General features: G+C 39.6%; 1 protein-coding gene and 1 long non-coding RNA gene across 4 annotated transcripts in view; one reads left to right on the top strand and one right to left on the bottom strand.

Moving 5' to 3' along the window:
* LOC119912335 overlaps positions 1-584 on the top strand; it is an 873-nt gene extending 289 nt beyond the window's left edge. For both annotated transcript variants that reach the window (XR_005446137.1, XR_005446138.1), the window contains exons 2-3: positions 1-40; positions 326-584. The exon at positions 1-40 is cut by the window's left edge. This is a non-coding gene — a long non-coding RNA (uncharacterized LOC119912335). The remainder of the gene's footprint in view (positions 41-325) is intronic.
* The window catches only part of LOC119912333 (permeability factor 2-like), an 18615-nt gene extending 7160 nt beyond the window's left edge, over positions 1-11455 (bottom strand). Inside the window, exons 1-4 of one of the 2 annotated variants that reach the window (XM_038731462.1) lie at positions 11214-11455; positions 10926-11034; positions 10721-10792; positions 9767-10545 (exon numbers count right to left, since the gene is read on the bottom strand). In XM_038731462.1, coding sequence (XP_038587390.1) covers positions 10458-10545; positions 10721-10792; positions 10926-11034; positions 11214-11274 — 330 coding nt within the window. In that variant the 5' untranslated portion in view covers positions 11275-11455 and the 3' untranslated portion in view covers positions 9767-10457. Of the gene's footprint in view, positions 1-9766; positions 10546-10720; positions 10793-10925; positions 11035-11213 lie in introns of those variants that run through there. The other variant, XM_038731461.1, reaches the window with a different exon arrangement.
* Between the last annotated feature and the right edge of the window lie 5329 nt (positions 11456-16784).

The raw sequence follows: 16784 nt of genomic DNA, 5'->3' as shown, positions 1-16784 counted from the left end.
GGCGTGATGTTCTGTCCTTTACAGAGCACCTTGTATTAAGGTATGAGAAACTTAATAAGCAACAAGTAGGGTATGATAACTACCTGAGAACTGTTATTTGCACATTGATTGCTTTTATAAACCTGTTGCTAATATGTGTGTGTTTTTAATTGTAGGTTGTCAGCTGCTGTTTTGCCTTGGTTGAATTAGGATTTTAACAATTATTAATTTTTAGTACACTTCTTCACGCCTCTAGGTGGAACTCTCCCAGTTGAGGATTCTTGCATTTTAGACATAACCAACTGGTCTATTGTGTTTTATTTAACTTGATGTTTTATCTTTTCAGTGGTTCAATTGGTCGGCTTGTGGTGGAGGCTAGGCACGCTAGTATGGGTCCCTTCACCAATTGTAGTGTTAACAGCACTGGGGCACGATTGGGGACACGATTTGCAGTGAACCGGTTTGCAGTGACTATTGATTGCAGTGGACCACTCCGACCTTTTGTTTCTTTAATAATATACAGCAATAATTGGGAGTGTGCTTTATTAAAAAGAAGTAACCTGTTTGCCGAAATTGTAATAAACTTCCATATTCCATTGTAATTTGATTGGGGTTTTTTGCATTATTGAGCATCCTCTTTTCAGGCACTTCCAGTTACCAATTATAAATAAATGAGTAATCCTTTTGGAACCACGTCTGTCTTACTTCAGTAAACCTGTGTAGACACCCCTTGCTACACTTTCATCGCTAGCCAGTGTAGCTACCTACTAAGCATACAGCTAACGGTAGCTATGAGGTAGATATGAGTGCAGGGCAGTGTAGCGAGTAGAGTCAAGATGATGAATTATCTGTAGCTGCAGTTGAGTTGGAAAACTGCAGAGCAGCTGAGAGCTGTGTTTGCTAACATTAGGTAAGACAATGTAGATATAGACTGCGCCGGTTTAGTTATTCAACAGCTAGGTTTCTTGTTAATTCTCTCTGTGATTATGGACCATCGGCAAAACTGCCCGCCAACCATATCTGTCCAGCTGCCAGATTAAGGTGCTTTGACAGGGCAAAAAATATAAATAAATGTTTTGATAGTGGTGCTGAAATAGATCTGTTATGATAGCAACAGTTACTCATATAATCTTTAGTGGTTTTGCCTACAAAATGAAGCTTGATTACTGTAATGCAGTATTGGAGTTGAACTGAGCTTTTACTTCTGAACAACATTAAAAGAGTCTGTAGCCTGCTTGACAAACCTATGAAAGAGCTGTCAGAAAACATGATTCCCCTAAATGTCCTCTGACTGGAGATACTGGGGAATTGCAAAAGCGTCCGTAGGTTGATGGATGCAGATCAAACACTGAAACATAAAATGTACAGCACATGCCGTGATCTGAGAAACATTCACCGCAGAATCTATTTGTTGAAGAGAGAAAAAAGAAGCTGTTTCAAGGTGGGATCAAACCCTGAACCATTGGGTTGGGAGTCCTGAGCTGTACCAACCAAACAACATGTTGAAGCAGGTCAATATTATGGCTTATATTCTCATCCACTATCTAATGGTTGACCTCTGTAGTAAATTATTACTACTTCTTCTAACTTCTGTACGTATTCAACATAGTGATGAGTGTCTGCACTGCCTGAATTCTACCAGAAGTACAAGAACGTATTGACGAAACGCGCTCTGTATCGCTGTTTGTACGTTTTCAGCTACAGTAGAAACATAATGATGCAACATGACGACCTCCATGGAAGGGGGTGTCTGTGGTTTTGGAGAAATAAATGGCTCACTCTAAGGTAATAAAAACATAATGGCTTATTATGTAAGGTCTTTAAACACAACTGAAAACTGAAAAGCATGTCAATCGATCCTCAGAAATATTATACACTACCTTTAATTCCTCATATGGATGTTGCTCAGAATGTATTTGTCTGCTGGGTCACTGAGTTGAACATAAACTGAGCTCGTTTAGGACAAATTAAGACAAAACCCAAGTTATGAAATCACGTCGTCTGAGTCATCTCTCTTAGAGAAGTTCTTTAGGATTGTACAATTATATTTCCCTTTCCCTATTCTGAATCACGCAACATATGTGTAGCTGGTAGTTCTGTAGAACTGATGCCAAATAAGCAGCAAGATGTTATTTGTTTATTATTCATTTCAAAGATTTTGAGTATTATGTTGTCAAACATTATAGAGGACTTCACATGTTGTAAAAAGAGATTAGATACATCCGCATGGTGAGAACCCTGAGGGACCATGAGCTTAGTGCTTAATTTGTGAACCACAAGATGCAGAACACAGAGTGTGGCTTTAGAGTTTTTAAAACTATGTTTTTCTGCTTTGAGCATCACAAATTAAACAAAATAAACCTGTCCACGTACAAAGGATAAGTTGTGAGAGTGGAGAACTGTGTTAAACAAAAATGTTAGTGTTAACAAATGCCAAGTGTTCTTCACACTTCTCCTTGTGTCTGCATACAGGAAATGTTTATTTTTAATCAGTAATAACAGTGATAGTACCAGCATCAGTACTGGAATTAAGCATTTTGATATCTGTCTTTCTTAATAGAAAATGACGTGACAGCCACGACTAAAAAAGTTTAGAAAAGGAAATCATCTCTCAGAACACAGTGCCTTTCATTTATGTCTTTATTTTTAAACCTTTTTTGACAGTGACACAGATCTGACTTCAGACACTGGAATGAATGGGTGGAAAGCAGCACATTCACTGCACTCATTTTTACTGGGGTAGTATGATTTTCCTACCAACCAACATTTCCGTCCTCAGAGTAACTTGAGAGATGCTCTTATCTCAAACATTCTACGCACAGGACAGACTTTTTCTTGGCTAGTACCACTGACCAGGCAAACAGCACAAACCCCAGGATATAGGCCAGCTGTTGCCCCTGGTTTCCAGTCTTTATGCTAAACCAGCTGCACATGGTAGCTTCAAATTTAACAAATTGACATGAGAGTGAAAACAATCAATCTCATCTAACTATTGGCAAGAAAGTGATTAATCATATTTTCTCAAAATGCTGAAAATTCTTCCAACCTGGGTCTGGTTCTCACTTTGCACTCACCACCTCTGTAGTATCTTGGGAGCAGTATGAGCCAACCCAAACAAGTAAGCTTTGCTTTTATGTAAATTGTTTAAAATGCTTGACTCAGAGTTAAAACCTCTTAACATTCCAACTGCATTGTTTCATTTGCTGGTGTAAAGAAGGGCCAGCCCCTGTTTTTTGGTGGTTAGGCCAAGCCCATTGCAAGTAATTGTGCCGAAGACTGGCACTTCGTGATGATATTGGTATGAAATTTAAACTTGGACTAGGTAAGGCTTTATGCCGTGGCCCTACAGTGTTTTTCAGCTAGTATGTCCCAGCTGTAGTTGTCTGCATGCATTTGTTAGCAAGCATTTTCTAGCGGAAATGAAAGATATATTAGTTTTAGTGTGTTAAAACATTATATTGATCAATTCAGTAGCACTTTTGGGTTAGACACTTCAGAGTGTTATCTTTCAAAGAATCCCAAAGCCATGCATTTACTCCAAATGGTTCAAGAAATGTTTGGGTTTGGGAGCAGGAACACGCCTAAAACCACACCTCTAATCAGCTGACAAGTCTATCTAAACCCGTGCTATTCAGCCGGCCTCCTCTGTCTCTGCTCGACCCACCCTCCCTTTCCCTTCCCTTCATCCCCTCGTCCCTTCCTATTCAACCCGGTGCACAACTCCCATGTTTCATCTAGGTACCGTCTGGGGGGTTGGTAAATCACAAGGGCGAAACCACTAACGAGACGGAAACCCCACTGTGATTCTTTGTCTCTCTGCCCACTCATCATACATCCTCCCAGATCAGCCATCAGACAGAATCCTTCTTCCACCCCCCCCCCCCCTTCTCCTTAACATCCATTTATCTATCTGTGCAGAAATGAGTCACCTGGACTAGCTTTTGTAGCTATAACTGCATAGCGATCCTTTGGGAGAAAATCCCATGCATTGTGATTACTAGAGTACAGAAAAAATGTTTAGCTATTAGTAGAAAGATGTCTATGAAGATTCTCAGTCATCCAGGTCATAGTTATCCAATGAAGGTTAAAGTCAAGGGCAACTCGGGCAACCGTTTTGGTTGTTTGTTGGCATCTCAGGTTAAATCGTAGATGGTTCCTGTAGTCTGCAATTTTCCTGTCCCTTCATACTCCTGTACCAATCTGAGGGTGTTCATCCCAAAATGATTAGCAAGATGTCTATGAAGATTCTCAGTCATCCAGGTCATAAAGTCATAAAGTCAACTGGACTTGGTTGCAACCAAGTCCAGTTGCCCTTGACTTTAACCTTCGTTGGATATTAGTAGAAAGTTTGTTAGGGTTGTTGTGTTCTGATCCAGGTAAACACAACTAAATGCCTAAATATCCTATTTATTCATGTTTTTTGTTTTTTCAAGACAAGCAACAGTTCCCACCATGAGCAGAGCTGATGCAACTGACATGACTGAACGACTGCATGTATTCTGGCTGACATCTGTGCTGAATGTGGTTTTGATCCAATTCCCAATATCAACATGAGGAACCCGTTTCTTGACACAGTAAGCCTTTAAAAGAAAAGTGCCAGAGGCTCCAAAATTCCAAATAGACAGTTTACAAAAGCTGCAATAAAGTTGTCTAAACTTGTTCATCCATCAGGAGCAGCCAGTGAGTTTAAAAACCAGCAGGGTTGTAGAGCCCTCTCTCATCACTGATGTCAAGGAGTATGATCCTCATCCATACTGCAACAAGAAAGAAGTCATGTACCTGTATATACAAAGTCTTCACCCCCAACTCAAAATTCATCCAGGAAGTCCAGCAAAAAAACAACAAGTTGCAATCTTATTCACTGTTGTTCAACAATAAGTTAGTGCACGGGAAGGTTGAGCAACATTTTTATCCATTTTTATCGTCACTGTCACAGTGTGCAGGAAAGAATGAGGATGTAACATAAGATGTATGTAGTCCTGCAACTGCTTGATACTGCTGATACAAAAGGAATAAGAAGTCTTTAAGCTATATTGAACCACCACATTGCTCAATGTTTACTTTAGAGCAGTGGTTCCCAACCTGGGGTTTTGTACCCCCTCACAAGGTAAATCTGAGGAGTCTTAAGACAACTAAAAGAATAGGAACTATAAAAAAAACTTTCAGCCATAGAAAGTATATATTTTTTTGTTTTTCAGACTTCCCTCTAATAGTCTTTAAAGTTTACTAAAAGATAATAGTACTTCTAGTCTGAAAATAAAAATAATATAAAAATCACCTTTTGTTTGAACTGGTCACCTTTGATGATTAAATTCACAAGACATTCATTTTAAGGGGTCAAAAGTCAAAAAGGTTGGAAACCACTGTTTAATATGATTAAAATCTCAAATTGAATGTTGAACATGTTTTCTTCCCAGGCAGAGGGCAGCGCGTGCTGATAGGATGAGAACCACCAGCCCAGAATGATGTGGTAGTCAAAGCATCAGCCTTCCTTCCTTCATTTAAATAAAAGATATGTGATATGTTTTCGTCACATGCAGAGGGCCAGCAGCCCATAAAACCACCCAGCTACAGCTACAAAGTTTTTCTTTTTGTATCATTTGTGTGTCCACACTGCTGTGCTCTTATTCACTACGTCACAGTCTGTCATCTTTAAAGGTTCAGTGTGTAATATTTCTAAGGATTTATTGACAGAAATGCAATATAAGATCCATAATTATGTTTTCAGTGGTGTATAAAGACCTTACATAATGAACCATTGTGTTTTTATTACCTTAGAATGAGCCATTTCTATCTACATAACTGCGGGCACCCTCTTGCATGGACGTCGCCCTGTTGCATTGCGGAAAACTGACAAACAGCGTTACAGAGCGCGTTTTGTCACCCCAGTGTTCTTCTTCTGCTTGTATAGTTCCGGCAGTGTAGACGCCACCAGACGCTTGTCATTAGTTTGAATGCGTACAAAGAAGAAGAAGAATCATTAAGGATTTTCCCAGATGGAAAGAGCTGATGCAGGACAAATATTTTCAAAGTGGCACTGAAGTGTTTTCCTGGACAGGTAATTAAGTTAGTCGAACTTAAGTGAACTGTTGTTTGATAGCTTTAGCTAGAAGCTTTATTGCTAACTGCGTTATGATAACAAGACCGTAGGGAGAGGAGCCTTGATCCTCACTCTCCTTTGTATACATGTATAATGTGGGTTATAATGGACCGTGGTGCAGAAACAGTGAGCTTACTTTTCTGTCAGTGGTCATACTTGCAGTAGATTAAATGGTTTTTGAAATGGTTTTTACTTCGGAATGTTAGTCCAGATGAGCCAACCCTCCCAAGATGTGTAAAAATGCACAACAGTAGAGTAAAATAAAGTATGACAGGAGTATGAGACATCATGTAGCACTTCATTTATTGATGTTGCTGTTGTTTGATGAACAATTAACAATATTTGCAAAATTACTGAATAATTAAGTAAAATATAATTTCTTAATGTATCTATCTAAAGAAACCTAATTTCTTGATTGGCTACTCTTTTTTGTCCTGCACTTGAGCTATCTTAAGCGCTTGGATAGGGGAGTGGGAGACATTGAGTGAGGAGTTGTTTTGCAATTCATTGCAATTCGCAACCCTCACCATTAGATGTCACTGAAACTTAGGCTACGTTCACACTGCAGGCCAATGTGACCCAAATCCGATATGTGTCTCAGACCGGATCTTTTAATGACAGTGTGAACAGAACGCAGCCTGGAGGAGCCGGGGCCACAGCCTATCATCTGCTCACAAATTCCATTTCTTACACCTGAAATTCACCAGACCGCGAGCTCTGTTCTGAGTTATGTGCATGCTGTTTGTCCGAGCTGACACAGTGGGGAGAAAGAGAGAGTTGTGGGGCAGTTGCGTTGTCCAGTGGCAGAAAACATAATGAAACGAACAGAAAGTTGTGAACACTTGTCATAATTCGGGAGAAATGTGACCCGTGAGGGGACAATAAAAAATGTTAGTCTTCCGTGAGCTAACCGGAACTAACCTTGCTCTTTGTTTACTTCTGTAGCCTGCAACAGCGTTCTGCGTGTTGATCTTCGTGCGTCGCGTTATTCTTCTGCGCATGCGAGTCACTTTCAGGCCGCGGAAAGTTCACACAGGATTCTGATATCAAATTTCAAATTTAAACAGTAATGTGAACTGTCAAACAAAAAAAAGTTGGATCTGGGGAAAAAATTGGAATTGAGCATTAAGGCCTGCAGGCTTTCTGTACAAGCATTGTTTGTGATGTAATTCAAGCTGGCAGATAATAATCTGTTAGAAATATCAATTAACTTCCCCAGTATTTTAGAAATGATGGTAAAAGTGTTTTTATGGTTCACATGTTAAAGCATCATTTGTTTGTGTTTTTTTTCCCGCTATTAACAAATATGTAATATGTGCTTATATCATACTGTATGTGTGCTGTGACTGAAATCATGTAATGATTGTAATACCTACTCTTGCTATGTTGATGAAGAGCTGCAAAACTGCAATAGATCTGGTCAGTCATAAAAATTATAAAACATGTCACGTTGAACATCTGTTTATCTGTTTCTGTTTATCTGATATCGGTTTCTCGATCCACTGTGATCTTCAAGCACATGCTAGTATCTTGTCTAACATCATCAGACTGCTGTTACAAGTTCTGCTCAGGATGTTGCTATTGTGCCAAATTATTTCAAAGGAATAGTTTGATATGAAGAGAACAGTTATTTCTTACTTAGAATTTGATGAGATTTATGCTAAGCTAAACTAACAAGCTGCTCGTGTTAGTGTCATGTTCAATGAACAGACAGAGTGAGAGTGGTATCGAACTTCTCATGTAACTCTTAGCAAGAAAACAAATAAGTATAACATAAGTTATTTAAAATAAGTCAGCGTTGACTTTTAGTTTCACATGGGACATGAACTGCAGTCTCCTGGGTGAAAGTCTTGGGTTTGTCTCATCCGTTCACCCACCCAGACCCCCTTCCTATCTAGATCTCTTCAAACTCTTAATTTTTTTCTCTGACATTTGTGTGTAACCTCTTTTACTCCATGCAAGCAATAATCATCTGGGAATCCTTTTTTTGCTGGCGCCACCTACTCAACCGTTGTGTTCAGAACATGGTTTAATGTGAGACAGATACATTTCTTGGATGGGATACTGGTTATTGATTCCCCCATTCCCATAGCACACAGTTAATTAGTTATTCTTGCACTGTCGCCAAGGGGCAGGAAGCTATTAGGTGTGACCTCATCCCTTGTCTCTTAATTTGGGTTAGGGTTAGAATTTCAACTTGAGTGTCTCGAAAATAAATTTCAACTGAGAGGCACACATCCTCTGATTCAATCTAACTTCTTTTGACTTCTTCGTACCTCAACACTTTCTTAGTATGTAGCCCACGCGGATAGCTGTGTTGTTTTCATGGCTGATATCTATTCTAAATAACACTTGTCCATAAATGGGAGTGTTAAAAAAGTAAGTAAGATACCAGAAATAATAATTAATTCTCATTAAACAAGAGTTCACTTAAGTCCAGAGTACTGTTAGGATGAATGGCCACAAGTCAATAGTGATGCAATGTTACGAATTTCAATTAGTTAGTTATCTCAACCCAAGGTCCATTTATTCGCTTTTTCCAGAGCTTTCCAGCACATCTTACAGAATTCTTCAGCAGGTGTTGTCATCACAAATGGTCCCCATATACGTTGAATTTACCAAAATAAAACAAAAAATCACCACAATTAAACCCAAAACTTTAAGACAAGCATAGAATAGAGTACTCCACATTGTTAACTGAAATGGTTCTTAAAGCTTGTTCATAGATGGGCTTTTAAATGAAAGAATGATGCTGACAGGCTTTGTCCTGTCCTCTCTGCTATACATTCTTTTCACCGCTGACTGTAGAAGCCAGCCTGGGGTTTGGCACATTGTGAAATTTGCTGATCATACAGTTTTCATCATCATATTAAAGATGAATCTGAGCATTGACTGGTGGTAGATGAGTTTTTCAAACCGTGTCTTCATCCGATTAAATGCCACAAAGACCAAGGTCATTGATTTTAGAAGGAAATCCCCACACCATCTCAGACCTTCATCAAAGGAATTCATATTGAATTTGTAAAACATTATACATATCTTGGTCATTGATAGTGACCTGAAATTTGATGTTAATCTGATCTGTGTGAAGGTTGTTAGTAGTACTAGTAATTTATTGCAATCAGTTCTTACTTTGTCTGTGATTGCTTGGTGTGGTAACCTGATATTTAGGGATTGTATCCTGGCTGGCAAGGTGATCGCTGACATCCTGATGGCTATCTCTGTCTCGCAGGTTCCTCGCAAGGCAAGGTTTACATTAAACTGCACATAGCTCCCCCTTCACTCACAGTAGATTTAGAGTACGCCAGTTCAAGTGCAGTAGGAGCAAAAACTCCTTTATTTCCTGTGTAACAGCCCTGTATTTGTAACTTTCTTGATTGTTTTTTAGAGGTTGTTTTATAGTTTTACTGTGTAAAACTCTGTATGTTGTATAAACATTTAATTATATAAATGTACATTCTTGTATTTTTCGCTCCTGTACTGTTTTTGCTGTTGTTTCTGTTTTTGTATTTGTGTTATTTTTATGTCGTGTACCTGACTGCAAGTCAAGTTTCACATTTGGAATAATAAAATGACTCAACTGAAAAAAAAATGGAAATGAAAAAAGATGCGCACATCCAAATGTGCTAAATAATGTGCTGGTGAGAAGTAAAATGATAAAATGAAAAACAGAGTCCACACACTAGATAATGCTCCTGTGATTTATTAGTGTACCACCTTGTGGTGTTTTGAGCAAAAGCCCCACTTCAGACATTATTTCAATCTTTAAAAAACAAACACAGAACACATATATAGATATATACACTCAAAATATATGTTTGTTTGTAATAAAACATTATAGAAAAAACAGTTATAATAATACAAAAAAGGTAATGACGTTCACATTATTATCAGGCACCTTGAATTACATCACAAACAATGCTTTTACAGACTGTTATAATGTGCCTAAAGATGTAGCGAATAAGAGCTCAGCAATGAGGACACACATATAATACTACCACAGAAAAAAACATGGATTCAATCTTAAGGCAGTATTTTAATATGGAAATAAGTCAGTCTCGTCAGCGTGCATAAATCGCAAGCTGGGAGAACAGTTTCCCATCCCACCAAAATTAATCCTCATACATGTACCTTGTGCTCTCAGGCACTTGACACTCCAATGCTCAGTAATGGCTGCTGTCATGTTTTAGCTGCCAATGTGCAAACCTCATACCAAGTGAAGTGAAACAATTTCACTTGTTTCAATATTGTACGTTCTTATTTTCTTGAAACAAGCAGGCACTACACCAACCATACCCTTACTTTGGAAAGGTATGATGATCTTTCTTCTTACAAGTTGATACCTCATTTTAATTGCAAGGATGATAAATACAAGCAATTATGATGATGTTTGCACTGCAGTGGCTGACACTGTGGCTGTTTCTGGGCTGGTGGTTTTTATCTTCTCAACACGGGCTGCCCTCTTCCTGTGAAGAAAACATATTATGTTCAACCTTCAGACAGTAACAACAACCAGATGTGCAAAGTGACTGTTGACCTCGGCAAGCTTTCCCTCAACTAATTAAATCAATATTAGTTAATGTTGTGTTGAACAGCAGATAATGAGATTGCACCCTGTAAAAAGCTTGTCTTTGGACTTACCATTGCAGATATCCTTTGGTGAATCTTCCATTGGGGTCAAGACACCTTTGGCTGTTATCTTTCAGTGTGACACTGTAGGAGAAGGAGAAAGCTTTAATTTAAAATAACTCTCTAAACAGGACTTATGAATTACTGTCACGGAAAAACAATAATCTTCACTGAAAATGAAAAACTACTGTTTATTCATATTACTGCAGATACTTACATGACTTCTTTCTTGTTGCAATATGGAAGAGGATCAATCTCCTTGACATCAGTGATGAGAGAACGATTTACCTTACTTATGGTTTTTACACAATGGCAGCGCTTGATAGCTGGAAAAATTAAGACAACAGTGTAAATAATCTATGGGATCTCTACAGTTTCACCTCTCATGTTTTTCTGATGTTAGGCTCAGCAAAATAAAAGCGAGAGGGATCGCTCATTTAAAGCCACCTAAATGTAGAAATACAGCAAAAAAGATTTCCACAATCCAATAGATTAGCACACTTACTTGCTGAAGTGCAAATGGCAGTGCAAGCCAGGAGAATGATGCACTGGATAGTGGTATTCATCCTTGTCTTAAATGGTAGACAGTGATCTTCAAACAGGATCTGGTGAATCCCCGTATCTCTGGAGTGTCAGACTGAAGCAAAGCCTTGTGTTTTTACAGTGGTTTTCTCTCCTCAGATTTGAAGACTTGATCCCTGCTTGGTGTATTCTTCTCCGGTTTGTGAGCTCCATGTTCACTGCACCTCCCTTTTATAGACTCACAGCTAGACCGACAGATTTCCTGAGAAGTGGATCTCCTGCATAAACATCCTCCAGTCTCGTGTATTTATTTAGCATTTCTCAACAATACATGGTCATTTTAATAACACAGATTTCTAGACAACTGGCACCAACTGCTTAATAATGGTCTCAAATATTTATTGGGACTCACAGCTGAATGATAAGGACATGTATTCACATCCGTAGAATGTGAAAATACAGTAAGCGTTTTAACATCACTCAGACATCCTCTCTCGGACAGAAATCTTTCTTTCTTTCTTTCCTGAAACTCAACACGTTTAGAACTGGGATTAAATCCAAGATGAATTAGTTTCTTAACAGTAATCAGGCATTTTCCTGTGGTCATTTCATTGTAATCACCACTTTCTACTCATTGTTTGTGTTTTTTGTAATTGCACTTTATAGCATCATTCTTTCATTTAAAAGCCCATCTATGAACAAGCTTTAAGAGGCATCTCAAGCAACAATGTGGAGTAATCTATTCTATGCTTGTGTTAAAGTTTTGGGTTTACTTGTGGTGATTTCTTGTTTTTTTTTTTGTAAAATCAAGTCAATTCACTTCTGATGATCCTGATTTTTGCAATGCAACGTAGGTGAAAAAAGGCAGTCCTTTGTAAATCCTTCCTTGTGTGTCTTTGTGTACTTCACTTCCTGTCTGTTTTCTCATTCATTGTAATGTGATTATGTTTTACCTTGTATCATTTATTAATTTGTTCTGTGTTACCTGTTTTACTTTGTTACCTTCCTGTCCTCTCGTAGCTAATTACTGTGTACACTTTTGTGTGTTTTCCTGCTTGTCTGATTATCTGCTCCGCTCTAATTGGTTCCACCTGTGTCGTGTTCTCCACTTCACTTGTGTATAGATTTGTTATCAGTATCGTCACTTTGTCAAACGGCCCAGAGCTCGGCCTCACAGCCGATCTGCTAGCTTTGCATTGCTTAGGTCTATAGGGACAGAACAGCGCGAAATGGCACGCAGTTTCTGCAGTTGACATGGCAAGCCAAAATTTCCTTAAAACTGGTGTGCTATTTATACGTTGTTCCATACCATCACATTGAACAGTAGGCCTACCTCTCCCTCAAAGAATACTTAAACAGAACCAACCCCACAAAGCACAGTCCAAAAAACTGAGCCAGGGCAGGTGGAGGGAGGAGAGGAGGAAGTCCATGGGCACAGAAAAAAAGTAAAAAAAACACAGTCCAGAGCATGCAGGGGCAAAACTGCGTGTGGTCAGGGACAGAAAGGAAACAGGGAACTTCAGGCGGGAGGCCTGAAGGTAGGGCAGAGAGGGACCAAGGGATATCAGGCGGGCAGCCCAAAGGCGAAGCCCCTCTGGAGACCGGCAGCAAAGGCGAAGCCCCTCTGGAGACCGGCAGCAAAGGCGAAGCCCCTCTGGAGGCCGGTGGCGAAGATGAGATCTCTCTGGAGGTTGGGCAGGACAGACAGCTGACAGCAAAACAGCTGAACAGGGGACCGGAGACATGGCTTCTGATCTGAAGACCGGCAACTGGACAGACAAATGGGAAACCAGGCTTTGTACCGGCACAACCAGGCTGGCTTCCGGCAACTGGACACAAAACCAAAATCCCAACAAAGTATCAGATTTGATTGTTGATGTCTGATTTCTGGGGCTGGGAATTGGATCGAAACCAACATTTTGAGGTGGCGCCCTCCCTTACTGTGCTTTCTTCATGTCATGTGAACTGTGACATTAAATGAAACTTACACCACCACATTCCTTAACCTCAATAAATTTTCTCATGGACAATACTGACAGAGGCAACATGACTCCAGATAATTATTACTTGCATGGAGTAAGAGAGGAGTTGACAGCTTGTATGTGTACATGCTTGTCTGTGTGTGGGGGGTGGGGTGGGACTATTGCTTGTCTTCAAAAGCAGACAGCATGAATAAATAGGATCTTGAGGCATTTAGTTGTGTATACCTTGATCCTGATCAAAATTTTATGAACAGGACACACAACAGAGACAATCCCAACAACCTTTCTACTGACAACTGAACATGTAACATTATATAATTAGAATTTTTATAACTGCAGTAACTAGAGAGGACAGATCTCCAGGCCTGGTATCACCAAATGTTGTTTTAATAACATGCCGATGGCTTATGTCAGGGGTTTTCAAAGTCTGAGTTCTGAGACTGCCGCCCTCCACTCAGACAAAGCTTAGGAAACGGTGTCCCCCCCCCCCCCCACATCTTTAATTTACTTCGCTCAATTCCTGGATGCAGATGGGATCTTAATTATTTCATCCCATAGACACTCAACATTTGAAAATAGCCTAATACTGCTGTTTGACAAAACGTCTGACTACACCAAATAGGGCTTCTCCTAAGGCATTTATTAGTTTCTCACTCTAATGGGGGGGGGGAACAGTTCCCAAAAACTACTGTGTCTCTGACCTGTGTGTGATCTCCTTTAAAAAACTAAAAGTAATGAAATATTGTTTTACTTCCATTCACTGAGCCTCCCCTGAAACTGTTTGGAGCCCCCCCTGGGGAGGCCCGCCTCACACTTTGAGAACCCTGTGTAGCAGGTCTAGGCTACGTATAATTTTAATACAGTTATGAAAATTAATATTTCCGCGAGTATTAATTTATGCCTCGAAACTAGGAGCACCACCTAAAGATTTACTTGTCTGCCCAAGGCTTTAGGTCCTTGAGTATAGCCTGAGAATCACACGAATTTCTGGTAATTCATTAGTTGTTAATGGTTCAGCTCATTCTGAAATCGTAAACACTAGTCAATCAGTCAATCTCAAATCTGAGGGTGAGTTCTATGTATAGGGACTCTAGATTCTTAATAACACACACACAACATCACTGTTATTAACTAACAAAAGAGAGTACACTAGTGGGGTAAATGTGATAATATTACAGGGACAACACTCAATATGACCACCAGGAGGTAATGAACAGGGTAGCCTACCTTAGGCTCGATTGAATTTCAGTTTATATTGTAGAGGTAGAGAATTCTACGAGTATGAGGGAATGAATGACCGAAATTAGGTTGCAGATTTAGTTTGACTAATCTAGGGGTTTATTAACTGTGGATGGAGCCAACTAGACAACACCAACGAGTCACAGAGCGTGGTTTGTTTTGCCCTACCGTTGCCGCAGGTCCCGTAGCAATAGTGTCTGCACCAGAATAAATAGCATCCCTCAATTCTTTCATGGAGAAATACAAGTTGGTTGGATTTACATTATTAGAATTCCGGTTTAGCTTCCACTTATTAACTGCCAAGCTCCTAAACTACCAGAACTGCTTGAAAAACAAACATGTCTGCTTTGTCTTTGTTGGTTATTGCTTCCACCCCACCTTTCTGTAAAACCAGAATTGATTTCCTTTTATACAGACCTGACATTCTATGCACAGCTGACCACAAGTGTCCTACAGGAGTTTCAGGGCCCAGTGTTTCACAAAATCTTCTCCAGCTATTTTTTCTTTGCATTCTTAATTATTCTTCTTGCTACTGCCCTTAATCTCTTATATTCCACTGCAAAATCCACCATTGGATACTTTCTCCACCAAGGCACCAACATACAAGTTCTTGGCTTTTGTTTCTTGGGAATGGTACAAAGAGCTGCCTTATGAATAAAAGAACTGAGGGATGCGTTCCATACATCTACAGATGTTTCACTGTCCACCATGTCAATTAAATATTTAGTTCTCTCCTGAAATTCTCCTGAATTTAGCCTGAGAAAATTTATATATTGGAATTATCTCTTCTTCTTCTTTTCTTAATTGTCTTCCAAACCTACATAAAATTGGATAGTGGTCACTGCCCATAGTATATCTGTCCATAATATCCCATTCTCCAATTCTGGATAATCTTGAGGAGGCAAGTGATAAATTGATGCAACTTCTGGTATTCCTACCAATGTGTTGGTCTTTCATCATTTATCACTATCACATCATTCTTGTCCAGAAAGTCTTCTACTATCTCGCCATTATGATTCTTACTATCACTTCCCCATAATGGGTTATGGGCATTAAAATCCCATACCCATATAACAGATCCCCTCACGTGCTCCATAATCTCATCAAATTCAGACATTACCAATTGTTTACAAGGATTATATAGATTTATAACAGTTATTGGACTATGGTTACTCCAAACTTCTACTGCCAGAACCTCCAGACTGGAAGTCATATCAAGCCTTCGATACTGGAGACCTGATTTAATAAAAGTTGCACATCCCCGTCCTGGTCTATCAGGCCTATCCTTCCTCAAACATTCATAACTCTGAATAACAAAATCAAGACTAGCCTTTAACCAGGTCTCTTGAATGCATATCAGTTCTGTTTTCTCTTTAAATGCATCTACAAATCTCTTTAGTTCCTGTCCATTGGCAGTAAGACTCCGGGCATTCCACTGAAAAATATAAAACATCAAACTATTAATCACCATCATCACTGTCCAAGAGCACCTCCTCCATACTTTCTGGTCGTGAGATCTGTGAAGTCCTCACATTTTGCTCTCCTTTCATTTACTCGTGTAACTGCTCAGGTAGGAACTGATTTACACCCAGGAATCTTTCAGCTGCTTCGACCACAATTTTGATTGTGTCTGATCTCTTAACTGATGCTTTTGCTCCTACCAACGCATCAACAATGAAAGCCAGAAATGTTTCCCTACTCAGAATGATCGTATCTGGGGAGAATGCTGGAGCAACTGGGGAGACTTGCTGAATGCTGTTTGCCTTTTTGTTCCCAACTCCTTGTTCTCTGTTGACTCTGTTAACTGCTTCTGCATATGAGACCTTATGATGTTCTCTCACTGTCTGGACCCGTTGGGCCCAAACAAAATGTTCGCACCCAACACTGCTGTATGATCTCCTCCACAATTACAGCATTTGGGAGCCTCTGCTTTACTCGGGTGATATTCATGATCCACACACATTTCCCACATTTACGTTTAGCCCGACAAGAGCCCGCCACATGTCCAAACTTCTGACAGTTATAACAGCATAAGCGTGTTCTTTTATACTCCCTTACCTGATATGCCATACTTCCAAGAAATACTTTCCCTGGCATAACATTACCTTTGAATGTAAGCAGGACTGGTGAGTCCCCATTGCTCCCTTCCTTATGCTTAAACCTCATAACATTAGCCACTCTGGCGCCCTTAACATTGTCTAAAATTTCTTAATCTGACAACCCAGCATACACTCCTTTGATGCTTGCCTCTCTCTAGGGACAACGATCTCAACTTTAAGCACCAACTTCCCCACCTCTTTGGCGATATCATATTGTTTTTTATCTTTGCAACA

Source organism: Micropterus salmoides, unplaced genomic scaffold (assembly GCF_014851395.1).
Source record: "Micropterus salmoides isolate LMB-PRFRI ecotype aquatic unplaced genomic scaffold, ASM1485139v1 Ms_hic_scaffold_2, whole genome shotgun sequence".
In the NCBI taxonomy this organism is placed as follows: Eukaryota; Metazoa; Chordata; class Actinopteri; order Centrarchiformes; family Centrarchidae; genus Micropterus; species Micropterus salmoides.
Note: the sequence above shows the minus strand (reverse complement) of the source record. Positions and strands in the feature narration are given on the sequence as shown.